Here is a 23,936-nt window from a genome sequence, read left to right on the forward strand (position 1 = left end):
ATAATTTACTAACTACACGGCAGATATGGTGATCATAAGGCTTTTGCTAATTAACTTTCCAGTATTTATAAAAGAAACTGCTACTTGCCTGATAAGGACAAGGAATATGGTACTGGTCACAGTGGTCAAATACCCAAGTCGTTTCCCAGATTTTCCGGTTCACCAGTTCATAGACGTAACATCCAAGAAGTGCTACAAGTGGCACCAAGTATAAACCACTAAAAACTCCAATTCGGATCATAAATTTCTTTAGCTTCTCCTGGTTCCTGCCATCATGCTGTATGACTTGCCGCACGTGATTTAAAGAAATAATACCAGCTAAAAGAAGAGAGAGACCGAAAAACACACAAAGGCACAATGGCAAAAGCACAAAGTACAGAGAGGCATCCAGATCATAGAGACCCACAAAACAAACTCCACTGATATTGTCCCCTTCAACTTTGTTCATTGCAAGGAGCATAATGGTGAGAAAGCCAGGTATTCCCCACGCAACCGCGTGGAACCACATGGCTTTTTGTGCAATAGCTTCACAGCTCCATTTTCTTCCAGCTGCAAGGAACCAAGTGATTGTAAGAATCACCCACCATATAGTTCCTGCCATAGTGAAAAAATACAATACCATGAAAAGGACAGTACAGGCTTTGTTTTGCGAGCCAAGGACAACTGTTTCACCAATTTCTAACTTATCATCTGCCTCGTTACAGGCAGTTCTGTTTCCAAGTAAAAATCCAATAAAGTACATTAGAGAGACTATGCTGTAACAGACAGAGTAATATATGATTGGCCTCTCTGGGTACCTAAACCTTTTAACATCAATCAGAAAAGTCAGGAACGTGAAAAGCGTAGCACAGAGACAAAAGATCGAAACTATTCCAATGAAGCTTTTCGCAACATCCAATTCATAATTTTTGAAGTACATATTAGGACATGGAGGTGCACACTGATCAATTCCTAGAAACTTGTAGCCTTGTCCATTGCTAGTGTGTAGGTGCCGTGGACACCAGAATCCATAATCCCTTCGGGTCTGGCCTGGGGTCTTCTGAGTTCCGTGGATGTTTGTGGTTACAGCAGCAGTGGCAGGAACAGTCTCATCACAATTGACTAGTCTACATAAACAAACAGAAGAGGAAATATCTCAGTAGCCCTCATTCTCAACTAATAATTATTTCTTAGAAATATGAAAAAAATCTGATTCTAGACAGTTAATTTTTTTAGATAATGCAAAATGGGCATTATATAAAAAAGTTAGCATTTTAAAAAACAGACTTCAAATTTTTCAGTTTAGAATATTCAAACACAGCTATTTAACTGTGCTCTAGCTGTTTTATTGTTTATGAAACATTACTCAAATTGCAATTGTTCTTTTAGAGTCTTAAATTCTACTAAACTTTTACAGATGTACATAAAATATTTACAGTAGCTGGGTTTTTTAAAAACCTGCATAACAGTAGACCATTTGAGACAGCAAATTATCCTGCCAAAATGTGAGCTTCAGTCAAGGGACACAGAAAGAAGGCTGACAGTATCTAGAATTAACTGATGACTAGTATATGATTATTATTATAATTTTGTGTTATAGTGATATTTTATCATCGACAACAATAAACCTACCTAACTGAAAAAGACAAAAACAGAAGTATTGTAAAAAATTATCATTATTTTAGGAATTTTTTTTTCTAGTTCCATAATGTTAATTTAAAAATTGCTCAAGACTCAATTGCTCAAGGGTTTAATTGGACACAATATGTGAATTTTTATGGTTAATACAGTATTAGCAGTGTTGGTCTATCTTCAAACTGGATTATGTAAGTATAACTCAAACAGGCAAGCATTTACTCAAAATGGGAGAAATGTTTATATGCATTCTGAGTTTAAGCATATATTTAAGAAGAACAAGTTTTGCATTCTAGCTTTTAAAGTAAGATTCTGCTATCTGAAAACATTCTTTGGCAAACACTATAAGAGTCCCTCAACATCAGTTTGCAAGCTCAGCTTAAGCTAGAAAAAAAAACCAGAACCCCTTTAGTTCTTTGTTTCTCTGCATTATCCTGCTGTCCAAATAAATCCAGACTAATCATTAAGAAAACTGATTCTGTAGCAGATTCTTTCTTTAACCATGGGCCGCACCAGTATGCGCAGGAACAGCGCGAACTTTATTCACCCGTGTATTCATCGGCATTATGTTTGTCTGTAAGAATACAAGAGCATGAATCTCATGATTCCAGTTACTGCCCATCCTCACACCAGCTCTTCTTCCACAGGCTCCAGCAGCATGTCTGCTGTTTTAAGAACATCCTGCATTACATGGACTTCTCTGTATCGGCTATTGGGCAGACATCATTTTACACATGAACAGAGCAGGTTCATTTTCAGTAAGCACTAGCAGTAACAGAATTAAAGCTGCAGTGATTCCTGCAAAAAAAAAAATTTGATTTAAAATGTCACTTGGAAGATAGATTAAGTAACTGGATTTGCTTGTAATTTTCCTAATTCTTCAGAACAATTCTTGAGGACATTTGCTGTGCTGAGTGGCACTACTGTTATACAGAAGCTTACGCTAGATAGGAAAAGTTGATGCCTTCTCACTGTAAACTCCCTCGACTCTCAATTCTCCTGTAGAACTAAAGGAAATGGCATTAATGCCATCTGTCATATTCACTCTGATATGGATTTCTACCACGGGACTACTGTCCCAGCTGTCCTTCAGCCCTATCACAGATTGGCAACTGCATGGGGGTTTGAAAAGTTATTTGAGTTTCCACTCACTGCTCCTTTTCTGTATTTCTTGCCCTGACATGTGTTTAAAAAAAATAATCAAAAAACATCTGGCCTTAATAATTTATAAATATCTGCAGCTGAAGGTCAGAATCTCAAGAAGATTACACTGGAGCATTTTCAGTGGTTTCCATTTAATATATACAGACTCATCTTTTCCCCAAATGTAATATTAACTGTCTTCTCTCTGGAACAGACACCTGAACAACCTTGAGAAAAAGGTGAAATTTCTTAAAAAATGAGACTTTTGGTAGGCAGTACAGGAAAAGCAACACAAGATTGGATTTGCACATTTAGGCAGTTAGGAGTAAGATAAGGCTTCTACTATTTAATGCTGTGTGTCCCATTCAAATACAGAATATTTTGTATTTCATTATTTTATGAACGATTATTTATAAAAACCCTGTGAAGTAAGTATGAACACCCCTAGTTTAGAGATCAGAAACCAAAGGGAAAAAACCCTATGCTGTAATATTTAATATTTTAAATTGTAAGAAACTTATAGTAAAAAGCTTATTTTTGCAGGGATCTCAATACTGAAAAGAACTGCTGCAGAACTTCATTGCAAAAAAGTCGCAAGCAGGAAATCCAGGTGATCATTTAAATAATGAAAACGTTTTAATAAATAAATAGTCCTATGCATAAGCACTGTAGGGTCACCAGCGATAGGGAAGCTACAGCCAGGTGATATTGAACATTCTGCCTCAGATTTTCAACTCAGTCTACATCAAATATGACAATATCACCCCCACCACCTGCCAACATGAAAAATTCTCCACCTGCTACATTCCAGCTCTTCAGGCCATGTGATTCCAAACGTGTCCATCAACTGCTTACAGTCAGAATACACTTTCTCACAGAGGCTTCGACAAGGGTGAATCACATGAACTTGCTCCAGGCAGGCAGGGACAAAGGCTTTGCACAGAAATGTGTGGACGTCTGGTGAACAGTGAAGATTCATAAGTGTAAGAAAAGGCTATGGGGAAGAAAAAGGCTTTGGTTAATAATTTTATAAAGATAATTCAAGGCATCGAAACTAACTTTGATCACTACTGCTCACATTTGCTCCCCTGTAGGTTTTAAAATATATTAGAAAATAGTGTTTGTTCAGCAGTTGTGAAAGAGCAAAACCCCGTGGCCTGAGCAGTGAGCAGCTCCATAAGCACTTCTAGCCCAGCCTCTGCCCTGGGATCTTGGCCAATCTGTCACTATTCAAACCTGATTTTTCCAATTTGACAATATTAGAAATCTGAAAGATATTACAAAAGCCCGAGATTTTTTAAAGAATAGGGTAAAGCATTAAGTTCCTACATTCACCAGTCAGCTTCTAAATAAGCATCCTGAGATTTTTAAAGGTGGCCTGTCCCTGTAGTTCCTGTTAAATTACATTTTCAGTCCTAAGCAGTCTGTCACACTCACCATCTTCTCTCATGCTAAAGAAGTTTGAGGTTTTTTGATTAAGGAGGTCCAAATATAATTATTCCTCATTTTTAAAACACTGCATTTCAAAAGTCTCAATACAACTGAATTCCTCTACCTGGTGCAGCTTATTGAACGAAGCAAGCGATGACACACATCACCAGGCACGCTCCTGTACTTTTAAGTGGGCTGTATGTCTAAAGCAGCAGGGCCAAGAGAAGGGAGCGGAGGTGCTGGGGGCTGCGTACGCAGGCTCTCGTGTTCGCGAGCACAGGCAGAAATAAAACCAAAGTCAACCACTTGCCAGTGACCTGTTGCTGATTCTGGACACATGGAGATGACAGATCAGGTAGGGTCACGAGCTGCCAGGCATCGCCAGCTCTTTTTACACAGGCTTTTTGATGAAACACTTCTCGTATTTCAGGAAAAAGGAATCTCTGTATCACACGTAAACAGTCAAATTCATGCATCATGAAAGCTGAAATATTTAACATACTTTGAAATGTGCTGATAAATAGGGACACTGCACAAAATTTTTGAAGGCAGCAGAACTTTAGTAAGATTTTTATTTAGTAAGAATTTTATTTAATTCTTTGCCATTAACAGCTACATGTCTCAAATACTAAATAAATTACTTCATAAGTAAAGGAAGGATCAGCTTCTGAGACCAGAATAGCATCTTTATTTTTTTACAGCTTTTAAATATCCCAAATGTATATATCCACCCATACTCCAAGAGCAAGTCTTAATACTGAGCATGCATTTTAAAAGGAAAGACATTGATAAAACAAATTTTCCTCTTCAAAATGGAATATCTACAAATCCTCAAGGGACCTCAATAATAAACACAGGAATGTGGGGGGGGGGGGGGGGGGAAGGGAGAAGCTAAGATAGAGTAAGAACAACAGAAGAACACTTTATGAAAAACAAAAAAATGTTGGCACCATCCCCCAGAGCAGTCTGGCTGCGTGCTGCATCTGCAGATGCCATTACAGCAGGCGCACAGAAGTCTGATCCCTCCTCTGGATGTCTGCTCTGGAGCTGCCTTCCCAGGAACCCAAGACTAGAGTACTTTACGACAAGAAGTATAGCTCTGGTATAACATGCTCCAGTTCCACGAGTTGGATTATTTCCTAAATGCTATGCGGCTTCAGATGTAAAACAGTCAGAAGTTAACCCTAAATGAATTAGATTTCCTTCGCACAATTACGATGCTTGTTTTGTTTCCAATTAAATTTTACTTGCTCTCATGTTTAATTTAGGTTAGCTCTGTTCTTCCTGGCACTTAGGATAAAATAAAGTTAATAGTCTGGGTAGTCATATACAACTCCTATAGAAGGTGAGTTCACTTTTGAAATTAAGTCTTGCAGACATTGTCTTGATTGTTATGAACTCTTCCATTCTGTCACCCACAGTTCATCTCAGCTGATAAAATTAATTTTCCAGAGCAAGTTTTAGGGTGCCAAATCAAGAACTTTTGCAGACTTAAGCAAAATGGCAATATTTTCTCTAGAAAGCAAGAATTTAAAAACCCCACAATATTCATATCTATGAAACCAACTTTATCTACAGAGATATTTTACTAGCTATTTTACTAGCTATTTTGATTAGCAGCTAACACTTTTTAAATAGCACTTTCCAACATAGCTAATAAGGCTATCTATTGTAAGCTTGTTCCCTTGATACAGAAGGAAGTCAGGACATAAACCCAACCTTTACCATACTAAGAGAGTTTCTGTCAGTTTTACTATAGCTTGTTGTTATTGGCTAAATACTGTTGTTTAAAGAACATATATAATTTAAACACAAAAATACCTTGACAGATAAATGCAAAATTGTAGGAAGAAAGCTACGCTCAGCCTGTAATGTAATCAGAGCAGAAATCCAAGGACTTGACTACCAAGGGCAATTGTTCTTACAATATTTCTTTCAGCTTGCTAAAAATATTTACTTTTTGGCACCTGAAAGTATGAACACAAGCTTAGAGTAGTAAGTTTGATGTTCTGAAAACACAAGCAGACGTTCTGAGTCAGACTAAATGTGCATTTAGCTGGCCACCCTGTTCTCACCATGGCTGCTAGCAAGGGGGGTTTAAGACAACAAGCTGATATCCCTCCCAGTATCCTACAATTAATGATTTAGGAAACCAGCTGCAGGTTATAACACCACCACTGTGTTGAAAAGACACCAACATACCTCTTTTCTTCCCAGAACACATCTAATCCTTTTTTCAATCATTTACACTCATACCCTTTGTAAAATACTACAGTACTAAGTTATATTGCATAATTAAATCAGGCACTGCTGAGAAAATACTGCATTTTATTTGTTTATTGTAACTCCTGGTTTTGCAACCTAATTTATGTTTTTACAGACAGCTAACAGATTACTCTCTACTTTTTCCATGCTGTTTTGCCACCCTCCTATTATATTTACACAGTAGCATAATAATGTTTTAAATTTTGATTTCTGTTCCTTTCATAATATACTTTGCCTTCCATTTTCCTCGACAACATTTGAACACTGACCTCACATTTCCACAGTGACAACAAAGATTCTTTTCTGAGTGACAGTAACTAATACAACACTGTGCCCACCTACCTGTACAAATAGTGGGGGTTATTTTTCCCCATATTCATTACTCTGCATTTACCAACCCTAAATCTCGCCTCCCATTTTATTGTTCAATTGCATCTATCACAAGACCTTTCTGCAACTCTTTAGTTGATTTTGTTTTCTCAGCAAATTCACTATCCATCCCTCTTCTAGGTCATTTATGAATTAGCTGTGTATCAGAGGTTTCAGTACAGAGGACTAGGTGGAACCACCCTAGTCATTTATTTGGTATAGGATGAAACTAATGGCTAATGATTTAATACTCTCCACTATGACAAAACATTTATTTATTCCTACTTTTCTTCTTGTTCTTTAGGCAGGCATTGGAAAATAAAGTCCCTGTTAGGTTACCAGCATGGTTTCTTTAAAAAAAAACGAAGGGCATGATCACGTTGAAGCCTTTTTGAAAACTGAAATACATAATATGCAGGCTGAATCACCATTTTCAACAAATGTGTTGAATCCATCAAAACACTCCAATAGATTTCACAGGCAATGAGTTCCCTCGACCAAAAAACCTCTACAAAACGTAAAACTTTGCCTCAAGCACACACAAATGGGATTTGTAAAATACAGATTTATTTTCAGAAACTGCCTGCTTTTACCATTTAAGAACAGCAAAAGAGGTAGTAAATTGCGCCTGGAACTCTGCTAACAATTATGTATCTTTAATGTGGGCTTCACTTCCAGCTAGCCAATTTGGAAATGTTTCATTACAGAAAATGACAGGTCTGCATTTCCTGGCAGACCAGAAAAGCAAAATCTTACCAAAAACCCAAAATATTTGCTCCTCCAGCTTCATGGCATATAAGCAAAATCTGTAAAGCCAAGATCACGAGCCCACTGACAGTAAGAATCTGCCTGAAGGCTGAGTTATCTGGACCATGGGTGTCCCAGCCATTTTTACCCAAGTGATTAGCTGGGTAACCTGCACACATGCACATGCTGATATCGTGAGCATCCAAGTCTGGGATTAAACTCAGAAACTAGTACCATAGTCCTCTCCTCTTCAGGACATTCAGGATCTGCAGGTGGCAAAACCACATGAAACAGGCTCTTCCAGGAAACCAAGGCACCTGGCATTTCTAGCATTAGCAACCACTGCCCTGTCACGTGAAGAACAGAGATTAAAACCTGCAGATTTGGTGATGGCAGTGCTAAAAATAGAGTGAAACCAGACAAAGCCAAGAATGGAGCCTCCCAAAACCAATCCAAGTCCTAAAATATAAATTCTCATCGTCCTGCCAATGGGAAAAAAGAACCCAAACAGTAAATGAGGCAACTAACAATCTACCAAAAAACCTCCAACCAAGTAATCACAACTGTAAAACCAAAGATGACGTAGTCTGTAACAACAGGAGAAGTGCTGCCTCAAGCAACAGTGGTGAAGAACCGAGGGCTGTGAAATGCAAACTTTCCACTGCACTGTCAGTGCAGAGTATGAGAGGGGCACCTGGTGCCCTGTACAGAAACCTCCCAGCGCAAAACGGTCTGTACTGAGCACTGTGACACATACGTGTATGTGCTGTGGACTGGGAATATGGTCAAACAATCAAAGGGAGTAGAGCATGACTAGCCAGTGAGAGGAATATCCTCTGCACTGAACAAAACACCAACACCTTACTCAGTAAATCCTAGATTCATTACAAAGTATGTCTATGTTCTATTTTATCCAGAGGCAAACCGCCAGACTATCTCAGAAACCCAGTTATGGTGTGGTCCTACAAACAATAACACAACTGAGATGAGCAAAAAAAACCAGCGGAGAGTACAGAATAAATGGCTACATGCAAACACGCTTAAACATGCTTTGCCAGCAAGTAAATTACAGCCTAGAACTGTATGCGAATCTCGTGCTCAGCATGCTTCTCTGTTTTGTGCTTAGCAGGCTTCCAAGTCCAAGACACAACAGAAACAAGTTCATTATTCCAGGCAGATGGTGCAGATGCTCCGTTCCTACCTCATCTCAGTTTTATTCTAGAGAAAAGTATTACCAGAGATGATCAGATGTGTCTAGGGTTGGGATGTATGATAACTATTAACGTATGTCAAAACAAGCAAGTGAAAATGTTCTTCTGTACTCTGTTGATTAATGTCACAGGCATATTTAAATAATATAGAAAACAGTGGATCAAAATATTGAGCTCTGTTACAATCAGCTATGACAAACCTTGGTTCTAAGAGCCAGGAAATATCTTGAATTGCTGAGATACAGAGAGAATAAGAGCCTTTGTTCAGCCATTGGAGCCAGTTCCTTAAGACAGTAAAAAGCTAGTCTCCTAATCACTGAGGTCTAGCTACCAAGTTAAAACATTTAACCTCAGTGTTAGCTAGGTTAACTAAGCTAAGTTAACCAGTGAGAGACACCAGCTGTCTCACTGTTAAGCAACAGTAACCATTTCATGATTTGATAGGAATCTTGTGACCTAAAGCACAAACATTACAACCTTGTCACTTAACTGTGTCTTTCAATCATAGAAGCGGAACAGGCTTAAATCTCAATTTTTACAATCATATCACACAGCATATCTCAGATTGCTATCTATATTAAAGATACACATTGTTATTCATGAAACTTTTTACCTGTTTTAGAGGAAATAACACCTCACCTCCTCACCTTAATGATTAATAAATAACAATTAATAATTTACAGCACCAGACTCAAACACAACTACTGCCCAGTAAGTGTCATTAGAGAATTAAAGTACTACCTCAAAACCTAAACACAATATATTTTACATATACACTTTCATATGTAATATGTAGGAAATACAGCCAGTGTCAACCATTGTGTATATAAACGGTGTCAAAAGAATAGGTAGTAATTACTCTTTATACTCACAGAGCTACATTAATTGTTAATCTTCACAGTATCTTTAGCTACTTTTATAATGATAATGTTTCAATTAAAAACAGGGAAACAAGTATGGCATGGTTGATTTAATCCTACACTATTATTTCAATAGAGCTATTATTGGCTGGATGCGAATGAGATTAGCATCATACCCAGTGAGATTAATGCCTTCATACAATTCCCAGATGGGCTGGTAAGGGTGGTAATTTGCTCGTGGCCACCGTGAATCAGCTGCCAAGAAATTCTGACTCCTAATTCATGCACAATTAAGTCACGATAAATAAATAAATAAGTGTCCTGACACATGAAACTAAATGAAGGATGAAATTTTCAAGTTTGATTAGATGCAAAGCAATGTTGAAAAAAGACTAGGTTCTTCCAATTGGGTGCTTTATTGATGGATTTAGATCAAAGGCAAGTTAAAGACACTTTTAAGTTGGTATGTAAGGATTTAGAAACTACTTTGGAGGAGGCTAAGGCAGTTTAAGTGTCAGCGTCTTGTTGCTACATGTCTGCCAGAAGTTGCTACTTCAACAGCAGAGCTGCAAAACAGAATGTGGGTGCAGCTTATGAACATTAGTGCAATGTCAACCATCCTTTAAGCTACCAATGAAGATGGTATGCACTAATTTGCTATTGATTTAAGGGGGCCCCCCAAATACTCCACATCACTACTTGAGCTGTGGGTAATAATCAACTATTGCTGCCAGCAAGTATCAGTCATAATCTGTATTTTCTAACCTCACTCACAATTATATGGGTAACTCCTCTAAGATAAATGTTTTTCAGGACTAAAATTCACTGATAGGAATAAAATATTTTAGATATGAATATGTATAAGTTTAATATGCATCATTAGTGCATGCTAGTTTGACAGAGGTAAAAAAAACCATTGAAAGCACGAGTGACTACTAAAACTAGTTTTAAACAAAGCAGAATCACTTTCTTAAAACAGAACTAAGGCAAATACAATCATATTTAATTTAAAAGGTTGTCAAATGGTTTTTTTAAATGTAATCAGTCTAATGTTTACAGAGATAAGAATGAAATCTTTTGTCAGAGTAGAAATCAGGTTACCCCAGTAGTTTAAAATACACAAATAGTTGAAGTTTCCTACTCAAGGACAATATGGAGTTCAAGGAGCTGGGGTCGAGGGCGGGTAGGAAAAAAAAAAGTAGTAAACTAGCAAGTGGATCAAACAATGCTGTTCTGCAATGGAAGATGCTTGCAAAGATACCAGCTTTCATCTTTGTCCTCCAGCTGAACAAAGGCAATGCACGCACTTGGACTTTCAAAGGCAACAAGTTATTTTAGGGCTCTGAACAAAGTGTGGGGACAGTTTTGCAAGAGTTGATAAGCTGAACTGTTCCCAGCAGTCTGCTCCTCCCACAGCCATGCAGGTGTGGGACCTGCCCAACAGTCAGCACCTGAAGCATCATAATTTAGAAGGCAAAGTCAGATGGCAGCTGATCTTAAAAACTCTGTGCTGTAAACTGCAGTGGCTCAGGGACTGACCAGCCAGCAGTTAGATGCCCATGCAGCACAGAGCCTGGGGGGGCCAGACCTGCATCACCACCAGCCAGCCAGCGACAATCCTAGGCTGTGCAACCACTCAATGAGCCAACTTATCTCACCATTCAATGTATTTGCAACAAAATCATGAGTATATTTGAAAACTCTTCACCACCACTCACCCCTACATCTATATAGGCAATATACTTTAATACATATTCAGTTGTGAACCTTCTACTAGCTGTTCAAAGTTGATGGGACTGTTTAAGGAGAAATCCAACCACAGTAAGGACAAGGCACATGGGTGAAAGTTTTCAGAGGTCAGTAGGGCAGCAAGACACTCACTTTAAAAAAGCAAACCAAAAAACCACTCTACCACCACAACTGGGCACTAAACTTGCCATCGCCATTAACAGTATGCACAGACACGTACACAAAAAGATAAGACAAGCTATTCTGCTTTTTACTTCTATATGCTCTGGACTGTTTTGCATTAACTAGCAACTACAGAAAGAAATTCTGTAGTAAAACAACTTAGTTCCATGATTTCCCTTTAAGTATTTCAGTACAAAAAAAACCATATATCCCTATATTTCTTAACTATAACAAAGGTTAGAAACAACAGGAATATTACATCTCACTAAGAAGTTACTCTGAAAAAAAAAACCCTAAAGTACAAGTATTCCAATACTTTCCAAAATAGCTTATTAGCAAAATTCACTGCATTTTGTGGTTCTAACCTAAATTATAGCTTGACTTAAATTATAGATATTCCAGCCTCTGCAATTTACAGTCCAAAACAAACATGAGGGAGTTTTCCCAAGCATTATAGAACTGAACTATTTACACAAAGCTATCAATTATATATGGGTTTATCTCCATGTATACTATACAGAGCATAAAAGATAAATGTAAGTTAATTGAAGGAAAGTATACTGCAGGCCCTCAAACATCTGAAGTCTAGACAGATCTTCATTACATCTGGACTGTGGTAGCAGAACAATGTCAAAATAATCTTAAATTCTTCATGTATTTGCCATGTATTACAGGAGTAAATGGATTTATTACTGAACTTTTTTGTGTAGAATACAATTTAGAAGATTACCAGTAATACTGTTGATAGATTGCCTGTTACCTATAACAAGCTCCTCATTTGAAAGAGATTCCAGCAGAAGTTGTTCCTGCTCTGGTTCCAAAAAAGTCAGACCGGATTCATGGTTTCCCCCTGTCTTTGGGAGTGTGGACACACACTGTAGTGGAACACCACTATGCAAGTTACCGGAGTAGTAACGCTGCACCATGCTTTCTTCCTTGCCTACCTCACATATAAACTAAATCAGGACTATCTCAGTCACGACAGGATTGATCTTCTCAAGCAATCTTCTGTCAGTCTTCTGCAACATCAAGTAAAGCAATCAAGAGCCAGTTCCACAAAGGGAACTGGTTATTGCAGCAGAAGCTTGTTATGCCTAACTCAGGTACTTCAGAAGGTCCTCACAGCAGTTGCCCTGTTGGATGTCCACAGAGAGGCACCAGTGAATGGCATTCAGAGAATTCAGGAAGCAGAGATAGCCTCACAGCCAGAAGGAAACACTCAAGGGGAGCAGAAATCAAGTCATACGTATTTCCAGAAGATAGGCAACTAACGCCAAGCTCTGAGGCACCATTTATGCAACAGACTGCTTACTATCCAGAATGCTCAGAGATCCATGTCAGACACCTCCTTTGCCAGTCTATAAAATAAATACTGAGTATTTCAGATAAGGTGATACAGATGAACAGAGAAAAGCAAGAGACATTTCCGTGCTAGAAAGCCATACAATCTGCAGTTAGAGATGTGCCTGTCACTGCCAACCCAGCCTGCAAGGGACAACCAGTTCTATTCCCAACAAGTTACTCAACTCTCCTTTTCTAAACCCAAGCCGTCCTAATGTTAGGAGAACACCAGAACACTCAATGCCCTTTACCATCATAGATTTACCAAGATGGCAAGAAAGTCCATTCTGTGGATGCAAAGGCATCTGAACCAGCTCTGCACAAACCAGCACCAGCCCAGCCAGGTGCCATTTCTACATGGCTGCTGATCCTGCTCCGAGTTCACCCAAAACACAGTTATATGGCACAACAGGTTTGGCTCAAAGCTGACCCCATTAGATCTGAGGAAGCTCAGCAAGAAGCCACACTCTTGCCTGCATCAGGTTCTCCACTCTTTGCAGACCTGGGCTAGCCATGCCATTGGTTAGGTAGGGCTTACATGGGGCCAGAGATATTGTATATAAATTGGAAAATCACCTGGCTTATGAAGTTAATTCCCATACTAATGGAGAACAATAAGCTGCCACCCTAGCCTCCCAAATCCAACAAAATGAAAAGTATCCACATCCATTCATTTCTTGCCCATATCTCAAAAATGAGACATAGCTTGTCTCATGGCCAGCCAAGCAGTATGTTAGTGTCTCAAGGTATAACCAACTGGAAATACTAAAATCAGAAGACAGAGGTAAGAACTGCAGGTAGCAAGGTAGATAAATGCAGCTTCATAGGCTTCAACTCAGTCATCTGACTTGTGCATGTCTGACTGATGTCTCTTGCATCACAAAGTGAATGGATTAGTGAAAGTTTACAGACATTAGTAATTTTAATAGTTTTCATGCAGTACAGTATCAAATGCTTTCCTGAACTTCAAACAGACTTTTCCCCAGAAAATCTGCACAAGTCGCTTCTGTCATGGACATGGGTTAACAAGGATGACAGGATCTTCTGAATGAAGTCTCAGTAACACAGAAGCATAGATCAACGCAAGTCAGACACAGCACTAGAAATGAATGACCCGAGAGTCTGAGCCACAAACCAGAGACAGTTCAAAAGAATGAAAAAGTTGATGGCAGCCTTGGTTTGTTTGTGTTTAGGAAGCTTTCACCACATAGCCAACTTTCTCTGTACTTTGTGTCTAACAGCTGCAATAAATTTTGATCCAGAGTAATTTTCTATAAAAATCACTGCTTCTGGGAAAAATCAGCATGCATGCAAAATGGAAAACCAAGCCTTCCACTTTAAATTCACTTCTATAGCTATCATCTTCACTATAGCTTGAAAACAAAGTTAATAATAATTAATAATTATTATTATTCAGAGTAGATCATTATTGTAATGGAAAAGTACTTAAGATTTTAAAAAAGATATACCTAAAATCTCTTTCTGAAAAAGTGACACTTCCTAAGTATTTGTGGGAAATAGTTCTTATCTTCCAGAGGCATACTTTTTGTGGCATTTTTGTTCAGTTATTTATTTTTATGAAGATAAAATATCAAAACCATTATAACCTGAATAGTTATAGATTTTTGCTCTGTAGACATATGTATGCATCTTAATTAAATTACCTTTTTTCATAGCAGCAATTGGTGGGGCAGATGCATGAAGGCCTATAAGAAGTCAGCCCAATCCTAGAGAGGGGCCTCCACCCTTATCAATAACTGCTATTCACCCCCATCCACAGGCACCTAGCACCCAAGGGAGGGTGGCAGGCAGCATGCTCAACACAGCCAGGCAGGAGCTGGGACCCCTTCCTGTTCTCCCCAGTTTTGAATGCCTGTATTAGCCAGTGTTTTCTTATTGTTAGCCCACAGTACTCATTCTGTTGGCCATGGTGCCTTCCTCCCATTATCTTCCTTATTTCTCCTGTTCTAAAACCTCAAGGCCACCTTTTCTTCTACCCTTAAGCAACAATAGTTACTAGGACTGAAGAAGTCTGATAGTGCAGGCCCTCTGGGGAATACAGCATGGGTCAAACTGGGAAGGATGCGCTTACTCACTGAAAGACCTTGATCTACCAGAAGTTAAGCACAGCAAAGATTAATGGTTTTGTTTGGTTTTTGGTTTTCCCCTCCCAGGAAGCTCTCATCTATCTCACTACGGGGATGGAAAGAAGATATCTTTGATAAGAGAATATACTTTCTATCTTGCAGAGCCTGATTATCCAGGCCTGTCCCCTGTGCCTGTATGTCATAGCAAGTTTCTCTCCCCCCATTTACAGTAGCTGCTTACACAGCTCTTATGCTCCCCATCTTCTAATACCTAAGCAGACAGCAAGTCTCCATTCATCTCTACTATGTAGTTCAGGAGAAGGCAGACATGCATCTCCTACTCTGGCACACAAATTACTACTGTGATGTGGCAATCGCAGCTGCACACAATACACAGAAAAGATCCAAAAAGGCAACAGGAGACAAAGCAACCATGTTTGCCCCAAAGGGTTGGTGAATCAACAGCAAACCGATAGTGAGAGATAAAAAGGCAGCAAGCTTTGTGGTGCAGACACTCCTATCCCCTCCTCTGAAAGGGGTAGAGAACTAAAGAGCTGACACAATAGTAGTTCTAGAAATTGTTATATTTAATCATTGCATCACCACACTGGAAAAGACAGCATTGACATTTGACCACATCCCTTATCCCATGCACTCCTTTCCTTGACCATTTGCTCTTTGTGGTCTTTATGAACAAAGGCATAGATAACATCCTGCAGCCAAGTTGTCATCCTGAACATCACATCCATCTTGCAAAAAGAAAACTAAACTCGCATTCCACCTCCACCTGCATGCAATAAGGGCCTGGGCTCCATACAGCCTTATGACCCATGCAGCACTGTGGACAAACAGCATCTCAGTTGCAGGAAGGCACCTAAACACTACAAAGCCCTCTTCAGAAAGAGGACATCAGAACTCTCTTCCATTTTTAGGCTAGATTTGTAGAAGACATAAGCATCATGAGCCTTGCAAAGATGTCTCCAAATGTACCTTGGTGGTTCACCAAGGCCTGCAAGACAATCAAATTGCTGTTGCCAAAGCTGTCGTGGGCCAATGTACCGGATGTGAGCTGTTAATGAGATGCTTGATCCCATAGTTTGACAACTCATGAACAGCAGAGGGAAAACAGTGTGGGCCATCTGTACACAATGGTATACAATTTTGTCCACTTGTCTACTATTAAAAGGAAGACAGTGTGAAGAATGACCTTTGAAATCATGGTCACCACACCACCCTTAACAGACTTGTCCCTCCCTAATCTGATTTGCTACTGACCAGGTGAATTTCACAAGGTTCCACAGGGCAGCAGCCACTTCCTTAAAAACACAGAGATGATCTTGAAATTGTATGTGACAGTGGTGAAGTGTAAGGACAAATACCAGCTTCAAATATACCTTTCTATGTCTGAAAGCTTTGTACCCACTGCTGGCTTTCCCTGACTCCAAGGATGATGTGTTCCCACCAGTCTGGGCTCAGCTCCCAAGCCCTAACTGCCTCGTATCAATCAATGAAGGCAAAGCAGCTCCAAACTCAGCAGCTCTGTCCATGTTTTCCTCTTTTACATAAACAGCTTTAGGGAAGCTTGCATGACTCCATTCATTCACTCCACACCTATGGTGCCTTGGTTTAGCCAGTCACCACACTTAGCATACGAGTGTGGAGAAGAGGGGGTCCAAGATGCAGGCTGCACCATGAGACTCAGAAACCACCAAGGCTTGCAGCTACACGTGACCACCAGACAGGGCACTATGGAAAGGACAGCAGTCTGCAGGGGACCATCAACAGAGTACTATGGTATATCCCTGAAAGCTCTGCTGTTGAGAAATATCTGGAAGAGAGCCTTCTGTAGGCCAACTTCAGACCTCATGCACAGTAGGACTGGCCTAAATCTAGTCCAGAGTAAAAATCCCTCAGTCTCATGCAGCGGACAGGCAAGAGGTGTGCTAACAACTTCTCCTAGTGATCCACTCCTGTAATGCCAAATTACTTGCTAGTGTAGACATAGCCCCTAAACATGGATAAAGATGAGGCTCTGAGAATCACACTGTCAGCACCATCTCAATGAACCCCAGTTAATGTAAGGTAAATACCCTCTCCATCAAGCATGCGTTACTTTGGACCCCCACGCACTCTAAGCGGAATCTTAGAACAAGGGGCAAGGCGGTACTATTCACATTGTCAAGTTGACAAGGAATGCTGTTCAAACAAAACAGCATTAGATTTTTACAGATGACTGATACGCTTAAAGCCAGTGTAATAGGATTACACACATCCGCCTGTCTGGTTTCAGACAATCTGCACAAGCTAATCACACTTGATGAAGGGCCTCAGTACTACACGTAACAAACACTTTTTAGTGGCTGTAATTTAGTGTACCCACAGGAATCAGCAAAGGCTGTTTATAAATGTGTTGCCCTGAGAACCACTGTAAGAACTAGATGACTTAGATTTCTTTGGAACACCTGAAAGCAAGAGAGTACAAAAATGAACACACAGTTCCCAAATTGTATTATATTATAAATTATACATATCTGTGTCATTTTTTACATGTTTGAGCCCTTAGCCAAAGCTTTTCTACAAGTGACATGGTGATGCTCAAAACAGAATTATTCATGCCCAACTATTCTGCATTTCTAGAGACTTACTCAGTAGAGAAGTCAGTCATACCACTGTGTATTTCCCTTGATTCATATGAAGTGTCTATTAAAAAAAATACTTTGGCATTTGCCAACTTTAACTTAAAAAGCAGAAATTTAGCTATTTCACCACCAAAATCTTTTGTGACCACCACTTTGTTCTGATAAGCTAGAAAAGTTACCTTAGTTTGTCCTAAGTAACATATGATGTACAGCATACATTTACCACTTTTTATACAAACCTTCCCTGCCCGCTAGTACCTGTAACACGTGCTAAAGAAACAGCAGAAATTTTACAAGCAAAATATGAACTAAAAAGAGGCCCTTGTGCTTGTTCCATTGGCTCACTGTCCACACCTCTGTACCCTTTCTCCAACTTAGGCTCTGAGGCAGCACCAGAGACAAAAATGTAACTCCAGGCAGATAGAGAATATTGATTGCTTTCTTAATTGAAACTGAGCTACCAAAAATTTAAGAGCAGAGAGATTTAACCTTCAAGTTTTAAGTACTAGTTGTTCACATATTAGACCGAGCACTGCTCATGTGGAGTAAGAGGGAAAGGCATGATGTCTGTCTGTAGAGGTTTCAGTAAATTCATACCTGTGCTATTTTACAGAACATCCTAGTAACAACCTTCTACACAAAACAGCACTGACCTCCCCAAAACTCCCAACCTACAGAAGATGGACAGCTTCCTCCTCCCTGTGTGTATACACACACATACATAAATGTACTGATTTAAGCTTGCCAGACACCAGGTTTTCAGTTTTTGGAAGTATCTTCATAATGAATTAATTGCAAATTTATATTTAGTGGAAGCAAATTAAGTGATTCAATTAAAAATTTTAACTCGCAGAACTTGAGTATCAAGCTGCTTAATCCACTTCAAACTGGTTTTGTTAATTTAAACCAACCCTAGCTCTCATACAATTTCTCCCACTGCTGCATCCAGTTGTACTGAATTCTCCATAAACACACACGTGTTCTGGCACATGGTCATGAACTCAGAAGTGAACGGAAAACTCACTACTACATCAGTTTTCCAGTCTCTGAGGTACTTCATTGTTCTCTGTGGGACATTTTCCAATGTTTTGTATAGTCTACTTTTAAAACTCGCTGGCAAGCTTTTTGCCTTTGTACTTCTACAGACCTGTAGATCTTACCCAGGTCAGGAAGTCTTAAGGGCTTGTCTACGGTGGACACATTCCAGAACGGCAGCAGAACAGATTAAGAGATATGAACAAAAAGTTACAACACAGTAATATTCTCTGCCTTGCTGGAATAATGCCTTATGTTGACAACCTATTCCAGGACAGCTAAAGTAGGAATTACTTTGGTATTGGAAGTAACTTAGTTTTGAGGATGACCACGAGGGGGAGAGTTACACCTATTTAAGTATAGTTGTAATGAACCAGCTATTCTGCTCTGTCCATCCATTTTCCTCACTAGACAAACGCTAGATCTTCAGCCTCCCAATCTGAGCTAGTAGTAACATGAGCAGCATTACTGTTAAACTGCTTTGAGACACAGATACTGTAAGCATCTGCAAACAGATTCCACTGACATGCAGCTGTTTAGCTAGCAAACACAAAACTTCACACCACAGTTTTGTGGGTTTACTTTACTTAAATCACCATTTGTTATATAAACAAAACATCCAAATATAAAGCAAAACTCAAGTAGCCTAAACTCAGTCTGCCAAGCTGAAATCTCAGAATGAAAAAAATAAATATGGGGGGGAATGGAGGGAGCAGCTTCAAATGATGAATTTTCTGTTGCAGAAAATAAGATTCCAGGGGGACGATCGTCACTAGCCAAAACACCCATAACAGAGGCCATAAGATTGAGTTAGTCTGAGTTAGTCTTTTTTCCTGCTCTAATCAGTTCAGTGTTCTGGTTTATAGCACATTATTATGAAGAGTTGATACACGAGGCAGAAATGCAAGATCACAGATCATCTGGTGATCCAGCTGATTTCCTGGAGGACAACCACCACCTGAGACAGTGGCTCCACATCAACCTCTCCTGGAGGACTACTATGAAGACACCATCCCAGAAATGCCAATTTAACACTTTTCTGGAAAGTACAGAAACTGTACAGAAGCCTTTGTGCTCCAGCAGATGAAAAACACAGCTCTGCTGGCTATGTAAGACACACTCCTCCACCTCAAGCAGAACATGCCTGTAGAGCCTTGAGAGTGGGATATAGGAGTTAGTTACTACTGTTTTGGAGAGTGAACTTCACCTTCAGGTAAGGCTCATCACCTTGACAATTTTATGTCCTTTCTGGGAGCAAACACTCCATGTAAGATGACATTTCCAGAGGGGACAGAAGCAGAAGAAAGGACTAACATCGAGGGCCTTTCTGCACAATATACTTCGATTTCTTGAAGAAGTCTCTGCCATGTGCCCTGAAATGGCATGATTAAGCAGCTTGCTCAAAAAAAGTTAAGATAAGCAAGGAAATATCACAAGCCTCAATCTCAAACCCAGTGTTTACATCCTAAGACCATGCCCAGTCTTGAGAATAGGCTGTGGGGAGGGGGAAGAGAGAGATGGAATGAAGAAACAAAGCCTTTAAGCATTCCTATGGAGGATCAAAAGAAAGTTTTAACCAACATAATATTTAAATTCTTTCTTTGGTATGAACAAAGTTTGAACTACCAATTACAGAAAAATTCAAGCTCTCAAAACAGAAGTCTCTTCCACCTCCCAACCAGCTGCCTCTTTATGGCTGCAAAGTGAAATTAAACACCATTCCAGAAGTCATTAGCTCCTCCTCCTCTGCTACAACACCAAATCCCCTGAAAAACAGAACCCTTTGACAATCCTGAGAAGGTTCTCTGTCACCATGGACAAACTATACTGGTGCCATTACCAAATACCATGTAGAATCACATCAAAGTGTGTAAGTGACATTGGTATGCACTGGTCTCCCTCAGAGAAAAGGCCCAGCAATGAACCGCCCTAAGCTTACCATGTTGACTCCAATCTAATCACCAGCAGCAGATTCAACACAAGCTACATACAGAGTGAAAGGAAACTTCCTTACCCTTTCACCAGTAAAGCAGCTGTCTGAAAAATTCAATGTGACCAAGAAGCCAATCAGCACTGCTGAATCACAAATAAAAGCAGGCAGATCAGCACACATACACATTAGGTAGTTTAGAAATGTCTGCACAACGCTAGAGTAGCAAGGTATACCAAATTAGAGGCCAGACAGTGGCAATGACAGGACAATAGGAAGCAAATGAAACAGGGTAGGGAAATCAAATCCTAATAGACACTGTTGTTCCACATAGCCACCCCATCAGTCAGCTGAGTAGTTATCAACCACTGCAGTAGTCAGAGATGGTTATAAGGGAGACAGGACAGGAAGAGAGAGAAAACAACAAAATTTCTCACTACCACATAGTTTTTAATGAAGTAACTATATGAGAACAGGTAAGCCACAAACCCTTTCCAAAAGGAACTCCCTCCATGCAGAAGGCACACACTGGGCACAGGTTACTGACAGTTCAGAAAAGTCAGTCATAGCAAAAAATAAAAATGGCTCTGTGGTCTCTCTGCTCTAACAGCAGCATGACTGGAAGGCATGAATACTGACAAAAGCTGGCTCAACAGTTGTAGTTAAGACACACCAAGTAAGAAACAACAGCGTACCTGACAAGATAAAGTGACAGAGGCTGTAGAAAGCATTCCTGACAAATGATGACTGGAGAAAGCACTGCACAGAGTTTACAGCTGAAGCCTATAGCCTGCCTTCCAATTTAAAAGCCCACAGTTTATCCAAGATCTGCAGCTGAATTCAGTTGCTTGCACACAGGTGTCTTAACATTTGATACCAGAATTTCCCATACATCTACACCCGGCTGGCAAACGTGATGTGAGACCATAGCCTGTGCCCTTCGAGGCTGGCAGCTAGAGGCCTAACAGGGAATCCTGGCTATCCCAAGCAACACTAAAAAAATGTTCTGGCAACTGAACCAAGCTCCTCCTCCAAGCTCAGTAAAGAATATATAAATAAAATTTTAGTAATAGTAGCCTATATAATTTTTTTAAAACCAGAAGTTTCTTAATTTTCAACTCACTTCTGTTTCATTCTGCACAGCACAAGATGGTAAGCTTTTCATGACCTACGTTAAGATGTTTCCCCCTCCTCTTACCAGTGAAAGCCATTACTGAAACAGGTTTAAAACTTGTTTTACAAGCCTCTCACCCAGAGAGGCTCTCGCCCTTTATAGCTATTCCTGTCGGCAAAGCCTTTCCACAAGGTGGCATATTCTCAAGGGAGCCGTATGTTACAGTCAGTTCAGGTGAGAAAAATGTTTGTTTTCAGTTTAAAAAAAAAGTTGCTCTTTCAGTCAGAAGTTCCAGCATCCAGTCAGAAGACAACAGAATCCAAAAGCCACAATGGAGAATAGGGCTAAGTTTAAATACCTCTCCTTAGTAGACATAAGCTAAAAGACGAACAAAGAGCAACTTCTAAACATTATTTTTGCACTACCTGAGTTCAGGCAGGCCAGGATATCATAAGCTATGTCTCCGGAGAATTTCCAAGATTCGCTTTGTTTATCAGTGACGTGCCTGGGCTACATGCGATCAGCTCTGCCAAACAGCTCTGAATAGCCACATCGCTGTGCTACGCCCATTCCTCTTCCACTCTAACACAAGATCCCAGGCGGGGTGGGGGAGGGCGTCTATAGCTCCCTTACACAGTGCTTATACAACCAAGCAGCTCTAGTGCACTCCAAAAACATTTAAAGAAACATCCAGTCACTAAACATTATCTGCCTTGTCATTCAGTGCAACAGATACCACAAACCATTTCTCAATGACAAGAGAGGTTGTTTCATAGTGTTTATATTTACATACGTAGGGGTGGGAGAACTCACCTCCATTTGGAGAGCAGCTGTGTCCTGATCGTAGTGTCCCATGATGTTTGGGAAAAAAGTCATATTGTAGGGCATTCCTGAGCATCTGGAAATAGTAATTGGCTCACATGTAAATAAACTGTGCCCTCGCACCAGAGTCAGAAGTAAACTGCAAGTCGCAGAGAACACAAGTACTCCCATTTTGTCAGGATCGCCAACTTCAGCACATAGCTCCCTTCAGTAGTTAGGCAGACCGGCTTTGCAGAAGGATAAAGACACACATCTTCCCCTGCAGGTTCTGGTGCAAGGCAGGGACACAGGCAGTAAGGCAGACCATCGACTCCTCACCGCTGCTTTAGGTATTTTTCCATTTTGGCTGATCGCGATTTTACTAAATCCCTTCTTCCCCGAGCCTATACAGAAGCAGGAAAAGACAGGTCAGAGTCATTAACAGCCGAAACAACCCGACCGCGACCACCCGTCCGAAGGCCGAACCCGGCCTCCTCACACGCCTGCAGGAGCCAGGGCAGCTCCCGCCGGGACCGCACCGCGCCCCCCGTACCCCACCTTCCCGCTCCGCCGGGGGGCCACGGCACGGCGCGATCCGCGCTCCCGCTGCGCCCCGTCCCGGGGAGCGCCGCCTCACCCACGGGGAGCGGTGTGCTTGGCCACCGCTCCCGCCCGGGCCCCGGAGCCACCGCTGCTCCCAACGCCCCGTTGTCGGCGCTCGGTTCCCAGCCCCGCCCTGGGAAGCGGCGCCCGCGGGGCCGGGCGGGGAGCCGGCCGAGAAGTCAGCCCAGGAGCCGGGGCTCGCCGGGCGCGGTCTCGGCGCCGCATCCCCGACACGCCCGGGCCGCGCCTCCGCCGCCCCCTCACCGGGACCCGCCTCCCGGCGGACGCTTACCCCTCGGCGGCCGCCCCGGGGCGCCGCGCTCCTCTCCGAGGAGGAGCCGCCGCTCCCCGGGACAGGGCCCGCCCCGGCAGCGGCGCCCCCGTTTCCCCCCTCCCCCCCGCACTCACCCGGGCCAGCCCAGCAGCCGCCCCCTCCCCGCCGCGGCTGCGATGGCCGCGGCGCCCCCCGGCACGGACAGGATGTGGCGTCTGGCGGCGGGAGGCGCTCGCGCGATACTTGGCGGGCGGGGGCGGGGCGGGCAGGTGCGGGCCGCCCCGCCTCCCCGGTGCGGGCCGGGGTCTGCCCCGGGCGGGGCCTCCCCCTTGCAGCGCGCCGGGCTCCTATCGCCACGGGGCGCAACGACCAGCCCGGGCACCGCCGGCTAGGCCCGGGGTCCCGAGGTCCCGAGTCGCGCAGGCCTGCCCGTGCCCCAGCGCAGGTGCAAGTTGAGCCTCGGCTGAGAACGTCCCCGGGACTGAACGCAAACGGCATGAAAAATCCTTCCGAACAATACCTGGTGCTCTAGTTTTTCATAAAAACACTCCATATTGTCTC

The 23,936-nt window shown here is 41.5% G+C and overlaps 1 protein-coding gene across 5 annotated transcripts in view; it reads right to left on the reverse strand.

Moving 5' to 3' along the window:
- FZD6 (frizzled class receptor 6) overlaps positions 1-23,606 on the reverse strand; it is a 29,932-nt gene extending 6,326 nt beyond the window's left edge. For 2 of the 5 annotated variants that reach the window (XR_008575946.1, XM_054817336.1), the window contains exons 1-4: positions 23,057-23,341; positions 22,511-22,902; positions 3,555-3,751; positions 89-1,106 (exon numbers count right to left, since the gene is read on the reverse strand). Coding sequence is in view for 4 of the 5 variants with exons in the window: in XM_054817336.1 (XP_054673311.1) it covers positions 89-1,106; positions 3,555-3,751; positions 22,511-22,690 (1,395 nt within the window). In the remaining variant the exon portion in view is untranslated. Of the gene's footprint in view, positions 1-88; positions 1,107-3,554; positions 3,752-22,510; positions 22,903-23,056; positions 23,342-23,393; positions 23,440-23,509 lie in introns of those variants that run through there. The other 3 variants (XM_054817337.1, XM_054817339.1, XM_054817338.1) reach the window with 3 other exon arrangements.
- Between the last annotated feature and the right edge of the window lie 330 nt (positions 23,607-23,936).

This window comes from Grus americana, chromosome 2 (genome assembly GCF_028858705.1).
Source record: "Grus americana isolate bGruAme1 chromosome 2, bGruAme1.mat, whole genome shotgun sequence".
Lineage (NCBI taxonomy): Eukaryota > Metazoa > Chordata > Aves > Gruiformes > Gruidae > Grus > Grus americana.